At 64.1% G+C, this 14,855-nt stretch overlaps 3 protein-coding genes across 3 annotated transcripts; all 3 read right to left on the bottom strand.

Annotated features, from left to right (window-relative positions):
- Positions 1-811: 811 nt before the first annotated feature.
- QARS1 (glutaminyl-tRNA synthetase 1) lies at positions 812-6,723 on the bottom strand. The gene is made up of 24 exons (XM_057405574.1): positions 6,643-6,723; positions 5,978-6,293; positions 5,792-5,901; positions 5,627-5,702; positions 5,330-5,394; positions 5,080-5,133; positions 4,833-4,890; positions 4,676-4,747; positions 4,472-4,557; positions 4,188-4,274; positions 3,997-4,096; positions 3,796-3,874; positions 3,564-3,672; positions 3,351-3,481; positions 3,154-3,246; positions 2,891-3,028; positions 2,706-2,793; positions 2,483-2,626; positions 2,307-2,411; positions 1,917-2,009; positions 1,559-1,686; positions 1,344-1,410; positions 1,069-1,194; positions 812-994 (listed from the first exon to the last, which is right to left on the bottom strand). The coding sequence occupies exons 1-24, from the start codon at positions 6,721-6,723 to the stop codon at positions 944-946; spliced, it is 2,457 nt and encodes an 818-aa protein (XP_057261557.1). The 3' UTR covers positions 812-943.
- A 162-nt stretch (positions 6,724-6,885) lies between these two features.
- Positions 6,886-8,090, bottom strand: LOC130597228 (epidermal differentiation-specific protein-like). Its single transcript, XM_057405566.1, has one exon. The coding sequence runs from the start codon at positions 7,971-7,973 to the stop codon at positions 6,915-6,917; it is 1,059 nt and encodes a 352-aa protein (XP_057261549.1). The 5' UTR covers positions 7,974-8,090; the 3' UTR covers positions 6,886-6,914.
- A 1,311-nt stretch (positions 8,091-9,401) lies between these two features.
- On the bottom strand, positions 9,402-14,758 carry SLC6A8 (solute carrier family 6 member 8). The gene is made up of 14 exons (XM_057405565.1): positions 14,468-14,758; positions 13,943-14,164; positions 13,426-13,557; positions 12,550-12,817; positions 12,341-12,473; positions 12,005-12,139; positions 11,819-11,922; positions 11,618-11,742; positions 11,421-11,533; positions 11,203-11,340; positions 10,891-10,993; positions 10,710-10,810; positions 10,305-10,475; positions 9,402-9,673 (listed from the first exon to the last, which is right to left on the bottom strand). Exons 1-14 carry the CDS (start codon positions 14,568-14,570, stop codon positions 9,542-9,544), a joined length of 1,980 nt encoding a protein of 659 aa, XP_057261548.1. The 5' UTR covers positions 14,571-14,758; the 3' UTR covers positions 9,402-9,541.
- Between the last annotated feature and the right edge of the window lie 97 nt (positions 14,759-14,855).

Here is a 14,855-nt window from a genome sequence, read left to right as displayed (position 1 = left end):
CCAACTCCCGCGACAGCTCTGCGAGCCTGCCCTCCCCGCACCTTAAAGGGGCCGCGCGCCGGTTCGGTGGGAAGCGCAGGGTGCGATGGCCCTGACAAGGGAGCGGGTAGCTCCCGGTGACCGGGGGGGGGGGGGGGGGGGCGTGGGACGCCACCCACCCCAGGGTCCCATGAAGCCGCCGGGGAGGAGGACCAGATCGGCCACTCCCCCACCCTGCAACAGCCGAGGCGCGGTCCAGCATCGCCCCAAAGGGGGGCGAGACCCCGCGCAGCGGCTCCGCGGGGAGGGCGCTGGGCTTCCGCGGCCGGCGGTGGCCGCGCTCTGCCCCTGCCCGCGGGCGGCACCGACGAGCGAAGGGTCCCCCGGCATCATGAGGCCGAGTCGGGGCTGCTTTAACGTGCCCATGTGCTCGGCGCGGCCTGCGCGGACCCCGCTGCCGCTTAAGGTGGCCCGTGGGGTCTGGCTGAGCCCCCCACACCCGCGGCAGGACCGGGGTCCCGGTTACGGGGTTAGAGCAGGGGGCACACACCGGTGCCGCGGGGGTATCCCCGTGACCCCTACCCCGGGGCCGGGCAGGGGCACCCCCAGCGAATCCACCTTAAGCGGGGCCGGCGTTGGGCCGGTGTTTGTACACAACGTGCGCACCGTCCTGCTGCCCGCGCACTGCCTGGGACCGCGGGACCCGCCTCCAGCCCACCCAACCCCAGCCCGGGCCGAGCTGCAGCCCCCGGGGGTTCCCCAGCTCCCGACAGACCCCGACCCCCCTTGGAGACCCCCACCACCCCACTGCAATGACAGCGCAGGGCAGGGCTGGGATGCTCGGTTTATTGAGGCCACGCTGTGGGGCGCCCCGGGGGGGTTGCACCAAGGCACGGTGGCACTGGGGGTGCGCAGGGACCCCCCCGGGAAACAGCATCACAGTGAGGCAGCAGCGGCGGGTCCCTCAAGCCTTGCCAGGGTCCTCCTTCAGTGTCACCGTCCGGTTGAACACCATCTGGGGAGAGGCAGAGGGTCAGCTCTGAGCCCACGGTGGATGAGGAGACCCATGGCCCCTTTCCCCGTGCTCACCTTCCCCTCCTTGCTATCGGGATCCACGGAGAAGTAACCCAGGCGTTCAAACTGGAACTTGTCAAAGGGACGGGCGGAGAGGACGGAGCTGTCAACCAGGGCGTTGGGGACCACACGCAGGGAGTCCTGGCAAGACGAAGAAGCTCAATGGGCTCCTCTGCCTCCTCCACAGCCCCTCTGCTCCCAGGGACACAGCAGGAAGGGATTTGGGGGCACAGAGAAGGGGGTGCCTCAGGTGTGGGTGCAGGAGGACCTCAGCTCCTGCTGCTACTCACAGGGTTGAGGTCACTCAAGAAGCCACCGGGCACCTCTGATGGGTCCTCGGGGTTTTTGTGTAAAAACCTGCCATAAGACAGAGTCATCACAAAGCCGTGGGGCGAGAGGACATGGTGCCCCATGGCAGCTGTGGGGCAGCAGCCCCTGGCACCCCAAAGCAGCGTTTTCCCCACAGAGCTTGTGCCTGCACCTCTCTGTGTCACCGGGTACTCACAGGCGCTCATAGAGCCGCACTTCACACACCAGCGGCTCCGACACCCAATGGATGAAGGCTTTGGGCTTCTCTGTCATGTCTGACTTGGTGCAAGTCACCTCCAGTTCCATCACACGCCCGCTGGCATCCTGGGGGAATAGAGATGAACTGAGCCACCAGGCTGCAGCCTCATCACACAGGGCAGTTATGGGGCTGAAGCACCAGCTCCCCACTGGGTGGGGCACAGAGGCAGCCTGCACCCACACTGTGCCCTCAGCACCCAGCCCAAGACAACCATCACGTCCCTTCCCTTTGGGGCATGGCCATGTCCTGACATCCCACAGCCCATCCTCATGTCACTGGTGCCAGAGCCACTCACCTTGATGACGTTCTGGACAGCAATGACATAGCCAGTGTGGCGCAGCCCCACAGGCTGCCCGGGGCCCAGGCGCTTGTAGCCCTTGTCCATCTCCTGTGGGAGAGTTCATAGCTGCATGAGGTATCCCAGCACAGGCAGCAGGTCCCCCCTCCAGCATGTCTCTGTCTCCATGATTGTATTTCCTCCCCAGTTCCTGCCATCCCCGTGCTGTTTGAATTGTCATGCTACTGCAGGACGTTCCCCAGCACACAAGCACACCAGACATGTCCCCGCTGAGCTGATGGCAGGGGGCATTTCCCCTGTGCCCATCAGAGCTGGGGGCATGTTCAGGACTCACAATCCATTCCCCATGCAAGGGCAGGGCTGCATGGCCCGGTGTGCCCGGCTCACCTCCCTGAAGTCTGTCTCCTCAATGTAGACAGTGGGTTGGAAGGGCACTTTGTGAAAACCCCGGCTCTCATCGGCTGGGAAGTTGGGCACAAGGACCTCGAGTGCCTGGGGAAAAGGAGGGGGTTAATGCTGACCCTGGTGAACCCCACTCCCACCCTATCCTGCAGCAGTCTCACCTTAGGGGCAGGGAAGTTCGTGATGGTGACCTTGAGGGGCAACAGGACAGCCATGGCACGGGGGGCCTGCTCATTCAGCACCTCCCGTGCACATGCCTCCAGGAGATGCGGCTCCATCGTTGCCTGGGCCACTGTCACACCAACCTGCAGGACAGCCTACTGTCACCACACTGTGCAGGGGACACATCCACCTGCCCCATCTCACCCTATCCCCAGAACCTACCCGTGCACAGAAGTTGTTGATGGCCTCGGGAGGGAAGCCTCGCCGGCGCAGGGCTGTCAGCGTGAAGAGCCGCGGGTCATCCCAGTCCCTGAAGAGACACCAGGGTGACAGCCAGGCATTGGCCTGTGTGACAGCCAGGCACTGCCCTAGGTGAGACCCGCAGTGCCTGCTGACCCCACTCCTACCTCACAGCACCCGTCTCCACCAGCCGGATGATCTTCCTCTTGGATACAACAGTGTAGAGCAGGTTTAGGCGCCCATACTCCCACTGCACAGGGCAGTAGACATCCAGTGCATTGCACAGCCAGAAGTAGGAGGAGCGCCTGCAAAGGAGACACAGCCTCACACCCATCCATGGATGCACTGTCATCCAACACTTCGGCAGCCACTGGGACGTGGCTAGTTGCCCCATCAGGTCCATCCCAGCCATGGGCCAGGCCGTACTCACCTGGCCTGGAACTCCTTGGTGCAGAGGGAGTGCGTGATGTGCTCGATGGAGTCGCAGAGGCAGTGTGTGTAGTCGTATGTGGGGTAGATGCACCTGCAAAGGCAGACACAGTCAGACCCCACAGTCAGTCTGCATCACCTCCCCATTCCCAGGAGATGCAGACCCACACATGCCAGGACACCGCAGACCCTCCCTACCACTTGTCCCCAGTGCGGTGGTGTGGAGTAAACTTGACGCGGTACGCAACGGGGTCCATCTTCCCATCCTCCATCACCAGCTTCATCCGCAACGTGGCCTCCCCCTCCCCAAACTTGCCCTTCCGCATGTCCTGTGGGGCAGGGGGAAGCTGTCAGCTGAGCCATGGACCCAGACCCCACTGGCACACATCACCTGTGCCCAGCCAGGAGTACCTCAAAGAGCAGGAGTGACTCCTCCACTGGCCGGTCCCGCCATGGAGAGGGTGGTGGGTTGTGGCCCTTGATCTCCTCAATCTTCTGATGGCAGACGTATGCCTGGCCCCTATGGAGGGAAACCACCATCACCAGAAACGAATGACCCATCCCTTGGGTGAGGGGGAACCCTGGCCATGGCACAGGACATCTGCACCATGCTGGTACATCCATACTGCCCCCGAACACTCACCTGCGGATGAGCTCCAGGGCCCAAGTGTAGAGCTGGTCAAAGTAATCTGATGCATGGGTCACTGCATAGGGCTGGTAGCCTGTGGGGATGGGGGAAACACAACAGTTGGAGGCACCCCCAGGACACAGCAGCAGGACTTGCATGCAGGGATGTCCCCAGCAGCGCCTGGCCTGACCCTGCCCGCCCCATCCCAAGCTGTACCCAGCCACTCGACCATGTCCCGGATGGCAGTGAAGTACTTCTCCTCCTCCTTCTCGGGGTTGGTGTCATCATAGCGCAGGAAGCACACGCCACCATTGGCCTGGGGACAGGGACAGTGAGCAGCCACTCCCTGAGGGACCACAGGGACAGGCCAAGCAGCCAGGGCAGGCAGGAGCTGAGGAGCTTCTTACCTTGGCATAGCCAAAGTTGAAGTTGATGGCTTTGGCATGGCCGATGTGCAGGATCCCGTTGGGCTCAGGAGGGAACCGTGTCCGCACCTGCAGGAAGGAAAGGGACACCTCTGGGAGCACTGGCATGATTCCTCCATGATTCCAGAGAGCTCCCCATGCCACATGGGTGCTGGCCGTGTCCACACTGAGCTGAGTGTCCTCCAGCCAACCCACCACCCAACCAGAGCATGGCACATCAGTGCCACCACCACGGGGAACTGCTGGCCTGGGGGACACAGCCTTACCTGCCCACCCGTGATTGCCAAGTGCTGCTTCAGCAGAGCCATGGTGTTGGGGGTCACCACATAACCCTCCGTCTTGTAGTTCTCTCCTGCAGGCAGAAGATGTTCAGGGCTGCAGCACCCAAACCAAGCCAAGCCCAGCAGTGGTGAGGAAGGGCACGGGGCCAGGCTGGTCCCACACACATGGTGGTTGCTCCTCGCACTCACCCGGCTTGTGGAATTTGAGAGCTTCTCCTCGCAGCTGCTCCAGCAGGGACCGTGTCTCTGTGCCCACCTCACCTGCAGGGAGAGATAGGGCTGAGCAGGGACAGGAGACAGGTCCCGAAGGGCAGGGGAAGCTGCCCATGGAAGGAGAGTCTCTTACCGTTCTCCACCACAGCTGCCTTCTGCTTCTCCACCGGGGCTGGCCGGACCTTTGCAGCCTGCAGGGACCAGCAGAGCATCCTGAGTGCTCATCCCCAGTATGCACCTTCCCCTCCTGGCCCAGGCTACTGCCCCCAGTGCTCCTCATGGTGGCAGCTGAGCACAGAGCAGCTATTGGGCTTCTGCCTTGTCACTCAGCTGGAAAACACCATCCCAATCCCCAGCTTCTCCCTTCTCCTCCTCCTCACCTTTGGTTTCTTTTCCAGGTCAGCTTCTGTCTTTGGACCCAGCAAATGCAGCACCTGGAGAAAAGAGACACAAACAGAAGTAGAGAAGGCTCCTGGTGCCCCAAGTCCTGGAGGTGACCCTCACCCAACCCTGCAGGATGTGTCCAGCACTGGTCCCTCCCATGGGACAGCCCAGGACGTCCCACACTGAGCATGGCACCAACATGGGACACCATCCCAAGCACCCCTGACCCATTGCCCTCAAGCCCACCTGTAGGTCCACCTCGTTCTTGATGGTCTTCCCATCGGCCCAACGCAGCCGGCTCCGCGCCTCCCCTGCAGACAGGGCACCCCATGGGCAAAGGACATAGCCACAGAGAGTGGCTGGAGGCAGCGCTTGCCCCAGGGCTGCCCCTGGTGCAGGGCACAACCGCCACCCTCAGCCCTGCCTGCAGTGGATGTGGCACAACAGCTGGGGCTGGTGCAGCCCATGGCAAAGGGTTGGCTCTCAGGGTACAGAAAGGAGGCAGCAGCGATAGCAGAGTCTGCCCCAGCGCCCCACACTCACCCATCAGCAGCCCCATGTTGAAGTGGTAGCGCTCGGCCAGCAACTCCGCTCGGTGCTCGCTGATCACTGCCTCTACCTGGGGAGCAGGACAAGGACGCTGGGGTGAGCAGGGCAAGCAGGAGCACGACGCAGTGTCCCTCACGGTGCCCATTCAGCCCCTCTCACCGCCTCCTCGATCTGCTCAGGGGTGATGCAGACCCCCACGCCACAGGCTTGCTCGAAGTCCGCCGCATCCAGGGGCTCCAGGGGGTGGTTCCGCACGTACTCCAGGGCAGCTGGGGACAGAGAGGGGGTGATGAACGGGGACATCCCCGCCGGTACCGGGGTGGGGGTCCCGGCGCTGCAGGGTACCGCTGAGCTGCAGGTCGGTGAGGATCTCCCTGCGGGCGATGTAGCCGACGAGGAAACCGAGGTGCTTCGGGTCCCGGAGCCGAGCGGCCGCGTTGTACAGCAGCGTCCCTGTGGCTTTGTCCAGGGCCGGGCCCAGTGCGCTCTGAGCCTGCCAGGACCGTCCGGAGGAAGCGTCAGGGCGGGCCCGGGGCTCAGCACCGGTGAAACGGCGGCCCCGGGGCTGGCGGGAGGTGGGAATGCCAAGGGCTGAGGCTGCTCGGTGAAGCCGGGGCGGGGGGGATCCCGGGGAATAGGCAAGGTCCCTGCGGTAATGGCGCTGTACCGGGAACCAGGAGGTCTGGGAACAGGGGGACTGGGAGACCCGTGCTCGCTCCAAACCCGTGTCCCAGCAGCTGCCCCAGCCCCTGCCCACCCCCTGCCCCGCTGTCTCCCCGCTCCAATGTCCGCTTCCCTCAGCACAGTGCCCCCCGGCTCTCCCAGCCCAGCATCCCTTGCCCCCCCAAAGCCTGGTGTCTCCCCAGTCTGGTGTCCCCTCCCAGCCCGCTGTCCCCAGCTCTTCCCAGTGACTCCCGGCTCCCACAGACTGGAATTCCCTGGCTTTCGCAGCCCGGTGTCCTTCCCACCCCAGTGTACCCGCAACTTCCCCAGCACGAAGTCCCCCTAGCCCTCTGTCCCCAGCTCATCCGTCTCTCCCCAGTGTCCCTCAGCCCGATGTCCCCCAGCTTTCCCAGCCTTGTGTCTCCCATTCCCGCAAGCCCACCCCAGCAGCCGCAGATCCGGGGGGGTAGGAAAACGGGTTTATTGGCTAAAAGCAGCACGTAAAGGGAAGAGGCACCGCCAGGTCCTTGCGGCTGGAGCCATCGGATACGGCCAGAAAAGGCGAGTCCTGGCTCCTCCATAGACAGGCAGCGCCGGTGTCTCCGGGGATCCCACACAGCTACAGCTCCATCCCGGTGTCCGGCACCAGCTCTGTCCCCTCAGCGGCTGCCTGCTCCTTGCCTGCCGCCGACAGAGGCTTCAAGCTATAGCGGGCACTGATGTTGGTACCGGAGACGCTGCGGTACTCGCCCATCTCCGTACGCACGGTTTCATTCTGGGTGATGGTGAGCAGGACCGGCACCGACAGAGTCACCTCTTTCCTCAAGACCTGGATGCTGAGCGCCGTACGCGGGGGGATCTTGGCCGGGAGCTGCACTTCCACCCGCTCCCGGCGGGTGCTGGATTCGCTGTGTCCTTTCTGCACCGTGAAGATGTTGGAGGCTTCCACGGTGAGCGTGAAGGACAGCCCGGCTTTGAGGCTGGTGGCGTTGCTGAAGTGAAAGCTCTGCCAGAGCGTGGTGCCGTACTCCCGGCTGCTGCTGGCCGCCAGCACTTGCTCCGACTCCGTCTCGTTCACCCCCTCCACCTCATCCACCAGCACCTCCCGCTCATCCTCTACCCGCTTCTCCTTCCAGAGGAGACGCGCCGAGACCTGGGGCCGCCCCGGCCGCAGCGGGCGCAGGTGGGACAGCCGAGACTGGAAGTTCAGCTCCAGTTTGTAGTCAGGGAGACGCTCACCGGGCCATGCCAGGCAGTGCCAGCCGCCACGGCCGGGGTGCTGGTACAGCAGCCAGACCCCTCGCTGCACCACGTGAGATGCCACCCGGTCATTGAAGTACCCGTACGCCAAGTTGGTCTCCTCCGTCACCACCTTGCAGGCACCTTGGAAGTTGGGGTGTTCATAGAGGGTGATCTGGGGGTCCCCCAGGTCGTGGTGCACAAGGCGCAGCGCTGAGAAGCTGTTGGATCGCTCTATGGAGGGGTACTCACCCTCCTCGAAGGCATGCGGCTGCCCCTCGTACTTGGGGTCTGTGTAGGCGATCCAGGGCTGCCCCACCACCTTCAGAGAGGAGATGCAGTCCCCGAAATCCAGCTCGTGCAGATCGGGCACGTCGCAGGTGAACTCCCGGCTCAGCCCCTCGAAGTTGGCGTGCTCGTACACCGTGATCCGGTTCATGGTGCCCGGCGGGGGGCTCCAGGGAATCCGTGGGGGAAGCAAATGGTGCCCCAACTGCCCCTTATCCCTGTCTCTGCTTCTTCTTTGCCTGCCTCCACCTGCTCTCACCACCACCACCAGTCTTTTACGGAGGGTGGTGGGACGGAACGTGCTGTGACATGAAGGGGAGGTGATGACGGGGACCCAGCCAGGCCCCGGTGCACCGGGATGGGATGTCAACCGGTCCCGCAGACCAGCCCTGCCGGAAAGTCCAGCCGTGCCCCGGGCATGCGGCGCTCCAGCACTAACGAGTCATCCCCAATTAGCGCCGGTGCTTCCGCCCTGCCCCTGCTAATTACGGTGAGTGTTGCCGGTGGGGCAGGAACTGCCGGCTCGCCCCGAGACAAGCCCCTTTGGCACCCCAACGACCCCGAAGGGGCAGGACATACCCCCCTGGCATAGCCATGCTGCCCCAGTGCTGTGCTCCAGGTTGGCCCAGGCAGATGCTGGCACCTCTCCCTCCTTGTCCTTCCACGGGCAGCGCCCACGGTGCTGCTGGACGGCGATAGGTGCCAGCACCGGGCACATCAGGATGCTGACACACAGCCAGGGCACAGGGACAGTTGGCAGCCACCCCAGCACGGCGTGCCAGGGGCTTCCTCATGGCACCGTGCAGGTCCCCATGGCATGGGCTGGAGCTGTGGGATGCGATACAGGGCACGTGCACCCCCCGGTTGGCACCCCATTGGGACTGGGTGCAGGCAGCTTGAGCCTCTGGCTTCTCCCAGCTACATAGTGGGTCTCAAGGGCTGCCTCATCTCTCCTCATCCCTCCTCATCCCAGAACCGTTCCTGCAGCACAGCACAGGGAGACCAGAACCCCGAAGTCAACACAAGCAGCTCCCAGTGGAGTATGGCTGGATCCTGACTGACCCCCTGCAATCCCCACTATGGTCTGGGGACATCTAGGACCCTAAAAGCCCCCAGTAGCTGAAATCCGTCCCTTGGGACTTGAAAGCAGGGCCAACCCTATCTACATGGGGTTCCTCAGTCCCATAGGGAAACCCGGGTTTGGTACATCCTGCAATGGAAGAGGATGGAGACCCCATGGCCCCTGCTGCCTGTCCCCTCTGAGTCACCCCAAGAGTGGAACCACGTCCCTGAGCCCCCAAGCCCCTGTCCCACACCCCCATCCCTCCCGCCTCGCAGTGCCGGTGCTGCCAGGGTCTCCCAGTTTATTGCCAGATGTCGGGGCGGTCGGGGTTACACCAGACAAACGCTACAGGAAGCGGTTAGTGAGGGGGGGGCCGTGGGGTGGCCGGGTGGGGCCGGAGTTGGGCTGTCCCTTGCTCCCCCTCCCCAAACCCGCAGCCTCCCCACCAGCCCCTAGGGGCTGCCCCGCTTCCCCCCCCCCCAGCCCGGGGACCCCTCCTGCTCCCCGCAGCCACCCCGGCTCCCTGGCCCCCATTAACCCTTCCCTGCAGCGAGGCTGGGGGGCCGGGGTGGTGCGGGGGGCACGGGGCAGAGCGGTGGGAGGCAGTGCTGGCATTATTGCTATGGCAGGCGGGAGCAGCGCGACCCTCCCAGTGCTCAGATCACAGTCTCGAAGAGCGTCGCCTTCTCCTTGGGGGGCTCTGGGGCCAGCAGTTTGGCTTCTGCCTCGGGTGTCAGGTACTCCAGGTGGTGGTGGCCCCAGATTGGAGTGGTCAGGAGCTGCCAGCGCTGCGGGGACCTTGTGTCAGTGCATGGGGACAGCCCCGACCCGACATGGTGCATCCCATATCCCTGGTGCATGGGGTGGGGATTTGGATGGGGATGGAAGTGAGACCGGGATGAGGAAGGGACTGAGACAGGGATGGGACTGAGATGGTGATGGGATTAAGAAAGCGATGTCTCACTTGGGTGTCTCACATGGGTGAGGTTGGGAGTGAGACAGTGATGGGGACAGGGATGGGATTTTTACGGGAGAGTGATAAGCACAGGAAAGAGACTTGGATGGGGATGTGGGTGCATCTAGGAGAGCAAAGGGATTGAAATGGGATTGAGAAGAGGACAGGGATGAGATGGAGACAGGGTTGAGACAATGATGGGCTAGGGACAGGATTTATCAGGAAGTAAGAGGGGTAGAGATTGGATTCGGACGGGGAAGGGACTGAGACAGTGACCTAAGCAAGAATGGAATTCAGGTGAGGTTTGGAGTGAGACAGTGATGGGGACAGGGATGGGATTTGGCTGGGCATGGGACTGATGTGGCAACATGGACAGTGCTGGGATTCGAATGGGGATGGGACTGGGATGGGGATGGGAGGGGGGAACAAGGACAGAGCAGAGGGGTGGGCTGGGGCCCCCTCACCTCACGCAGGGAGCCTTTGCAGCGCAGGAGCTTGTAGAGTAGGGTGCAGGGGATGCAGAGCATGGAGGAGAGAGCCAGGACCCAGCCAATGGCGTCCCCCCACCACGGGTACACGTATGTCTTGTTGTAGGTCAGCGGCTTGTAGTTCACCACGTGGAACACGAAGATGCCCTGGGTACAGAGACTGGGATGAGGTCCTGCGGGCCAGGGGATGGCAGCCACAGACCCCCCATGCGTGTCACCCCGTGACCCTGACACGTATGTCACCCCGTGACCCTGACACGCGTGTCACCCCGTGGCTGCCGTGCCCAAAGCAGCCGCCTGGGGGAGCTCAGTGCCCGTGGCAGCGAGGACACGCGAGGACATGCAAGGACACGCATGAACACATGTGTCAGCCCCGCTCACCACGCAGACCAGCGGCGTCACCACAGCCCAGCACCACTTCATGAAGGGCAGGGGCCGGTAGCCAATCATACGGGCCACGTCGTCCATGAAGCGGTCGGCACCTATGGGGAGAAGGAGGTCAGCCCCATAGAGCACCCACGTCCCCTTGCGTGACGCCCTCCCCATGTCCTCCTGGCCTCACCGTAGACCCAGGCAATGACCACGCACTCCCAGAACGCTTGCCACAGCAGCGTGATCCCGCTGGCTGAGTAGTTGTCAAAGAGCTGGAACACGTACATGCCACCCTGCCAGGACACCGCGTGTCACCGGGACTGTGCCAGGCACCCTGACACCGGCAGGGGCACAGCACCAGTGTCCCATGACCATGGGCACCCTGCATGCCATGGACACCCTGAGCTCCCACAGCACACTGGTGACAACGGGCACCCGCCGTGGGTGCAGCACCCCAGGAATCTCCCACCCCACGCCAGGGCCCAAGGTTCCATCATCCCACCTCTGTGACCATGGAGAGGTCGATGAGGCAGAAGATGATGCAGCAGAGCGCAGCGGTGAGCTCACGGCGCAGCGAGCCAGCCCCCGGCTGGGGGAACATGTCCAGGATGCCCGTGATGAAACCCTCCACGCCGACAAACTGCGGCAGAGAGCAGGGCTCAGTGGGGACGCACCACCCCGTGCCCCTGCCCATCCCCGTCCCCCCTGTCCGCCCTGCACCTGGCTGTCCAGCCCCAGCACGAGGAGCATGAAGAAGAAGAGCGTGGCCCAAAGCGGGGACAAGGGCATCAGTGTCACGGCTTTGGGGTAGGCGATGAAAGCCAGCCCAGGGCCTGTGGGAGAGCGGGGTCAGCGGTGCCACCATAGGGTGGGACACAGGGGACATGGCACCGGTGTCATCACTGCCTGGCACTCACCGGACTCAGCCACCTTGGAGATGTCCACGCCTTGCTCGGATGCCATGAAGCCCAGCACGGAGAAGACAACAAAGCCGGCAAAGAAGCTGGTGGAGCTGTTGATCACGGCCAGGATGTAGGCATCCCTGTGGGCAGAGCGGGTCAGGGGACACCGGGGGGGACACGCACTGGAGGGGACACCGACAGCTGGTGCAGCACTACCTGTAGCAGTTGTTGTGGAAGCGGTTGTAGCTGCCCAGCGCGGTCAGGGCACCCAAACCGATGGCGTAGGAGAAGAAGATCTGGGTGCCAGCATCAATCCACACCTGCATGCAAGGGAGGGTGTTGGGGAGCAAGGAAAGTGTTAGGGGGGTCCCCTTCTCCTCCTGCCCTCTCCACTGCCCTCACCTGTGCCTCGGCCAGCTTGGACCAGTCAGGTTTCAGATAGTAGATGATGCCACCCAGTGCCCCAGGCAGTGTCACCCCATGGACCAACAGCAGGATGAGGACCACGTAGGGGAAGAGTGCTGTGAAGTAGACGATCTGCAGAGGAGAGGGTGCTGGTGAGACCCTCACCTAGGCTGGGGGCTCTCCATCGTGTGCCACAAAGGGACCGGAACTCCAGAACGTCCCCAGCAGACAGATGTGGGACAGGGGGTCTTGCACCCCATGGGCTGTGGCACAGGAGCCAGCAGTGTCGGTGTGCTGGTGGCTCCAATGCATTCTCCCCACCACCAGCATCACCTTCCCGGTTGACTTGACGCCCTTCCAGATGCAGAAGTAGACGATGACCCAGGTAGCGATCAAGCAGAGGATCATCTGCCAGTTCATCTCCCCCGGCTCGCTGAGGGCCCCTGAGAGCCGCAGCACTTTGTTCCTGCAGAGCGGGGCCGTGCTGAGCACTGGGGTGATGGCATCAGCCCCAGGACAGCCCTCGTGGTGCCCACACTCACTCCCAAAACTCGATGACGGGCGAGCGCTTGTTGCCCATGTCTGCGCAGCTGACGTTGAAGAGCTCGGCGGTGGCATTGATGCTGGCGTTGTAGCAGAGCTCGAAGTGGAAGAGCTCAGTGCACTGCTCTGTGTTCCAGGGGTGGCCGCACGTGGCCCAGGGCAGCGTGTCCGTCAGTGAGTGCACCAGGTAGTAGAGTCCCCACACCAGGATCATGATGTAGTAGGAGTTGCAGAAGAAGACGATCACCATAGAAGCCAGACCCAGACCTGTGGCACAGGGAGGTCAGAGCCCGTGGGCACCCACAGCAGAGCCTGGGGTGGGATGAGGGGTGCAGGCAGGGATGGGGCAGGACATGGTAACAACACGGAGCAGCTGGAGGTAGGATAGGGAGGAGCTGGTGAGGATGGGACAGAGGGAGCTGATGGGGATGGGAGAGGGGGAGCTGGTGGGGAGGGGACAGGAGGGAGCTGGTAGGGATGGGAAAGGAGGAGCTGGTAGGGATGGGACAGAGGGAGCTGTCGGGGATGGGACACGGGAATCTGGCAGCCTCAGGTGGGACAGGATGGGGATAGCCACATAGCACCACGATCTGTCAGCCCCAGGGATGCCCTGGGGATGCTGACAGCACCAGGCAGGGAGCCACAGCGGCAGGCAGGGCCAGGCAGGATGGCACGGGACACGGGGACAGGCAGCTGCCGCCCTTGGCCAGGGTGCAGGGGAGCAACGGGACGCGGACAAAGGTACACAGGAGCAGGCAGGGTGTGGGCAGGGTGCAGGCAGACGGTGTCCTCGGTGCTGCAGGCGCATGGGGCCACGGGCAGGGTGCAGGCAGGGCACAGGCAGGGTGTGGGGTGCAGGCAGGGCACAGTGTTACCCTTGAAGAGGGGGGCGATGTTCCAAGCGGCGATGCCCCCCTGCTTCATGAACTGCCCCAAGGCCACCTCCAGGAAGAAGACGGGAATGCCGCCCACGAAGACAATGATGAGGTACGGGATGAGGAAGACGCCTGGGACCGGGGGGAGAGGGAACGGGGCCGGCTCAGCTGCCGCCGCTCCCCCCGGACCCCCCCGGACCCCCCCTTCCCTCCCTGTGCCACCCGCCCCGGGCACAGCGAATGGGGAAGGAGCCTCTGAGCCCTCCCCTCGCCGATGTAGGTCAGGGCAGGCAGGTGATGGGGGGCTCCCCATGGACCCCCCATCCTTGTGGGTTGCAGCAGACACCTGTGGGGTGGCCCATGAGCCCCGTGGATGTGCCCTTGCCACGGGGAGGTGCACGGCGAGCTGGCCCCACCATGGGGTGACCCCACACACACACGCTATGGGGTGCTCTAACGCAACATGTGGTGCCCCACATGACTCTGTGGGTCCCCCCTTCGTGTCTATGGGGCTCACCTCCGCCGTTCTTGTAGCACAGGTAAGGGAAGCGCCAGACGTTGCCCAGCCCCACAGCGAAACCCACGCAGGACATGATGAAATCCATCTGACGGGCCCACGTCTCCCGTTCCGGAGCTGCAGTTGCTTTCGGGGGACCGGGGGGTCCCACTAACGGCGCCGTTATTGCCCGTTCCTCACCCGCCGTGGGGGGGTCCGTACCCTCCGCTTCCCTACGGGTCTCTATTGAGATGGGGATGGGAGGCGGGGGCACCCCATACAGTGCTGTCACCCCATGGCCGTGCGGTGGGGAACGGAGGAGGCGCGGGGGGGGGAATCCCCCGCTCCTCCTCCGTTCCCCACCGCACGGCGAAGCGTGACGTCAGATGTCAGGCCGCGTGACGTCACAATGCAGAGCGGTGACTCACCCCGCGGCGGCGCGGTCGCGCGTGGCCGTGGACCCCCCTCTTCCCTTCCTACCCACCCACCCCCCCCTTCCCCACCGCTATTCCCAACCTCATCTCTCCCCCGTCGTTTCCCGCTTACCGGAGCCCGCGGGAGCAACAGCAGCAGCGGCGGCGGCATCGTCTCGTTGCGGGGCAGCAGCGGGTGGCTGCGGGGCGGCCTTATCGGCGGGGACCGGGGGCATGTCGCGGGGGGCCGGGGAGCGCGGGTGGGTCGGGGACGGCTCCGTTTGCCGTAGGGAAAAAAGGGGGGGTACAGGGAAAGGGGAAAGGGGGGGGGTTCAGAAGCAATCCACGAAGCACTTGAAGGTGAGTCGGAAGAACCTCATTGAGGGCGGCGGGGCGCGGCGGGGCGGGCCGGGCCGGGCGGGCGGCTCAGAGCCGGGCTGCGGAGCCGGCGCCGCGCGGCCGCTCCGGGGCTCTCTGCGCCGCGGCACCGGGAGGCGGTGGAGGCAGCGACCGGCCGCGCC

This window comes from Pezoporus wallicus, unplaced genomic scaffold (assembly GCF_028554395.1).
Source record: "Pezoporus wallicus isolate ANWC-B61680 ecotype Strahan unplaced genomic scaffold, APGP_CSIRO_Pwel_v1 contig_9450, whole genome shotgun sequence".
Lineage (NCBI taxonomy): Eukaryota > Metazoa > Chordata > Aves > Psittaciformes > Psittacidae > Pezoporus > Pezoporus wallicus.
This window is presented reverse-complemented; position numbering and strand designations above follow the sequence as displayed.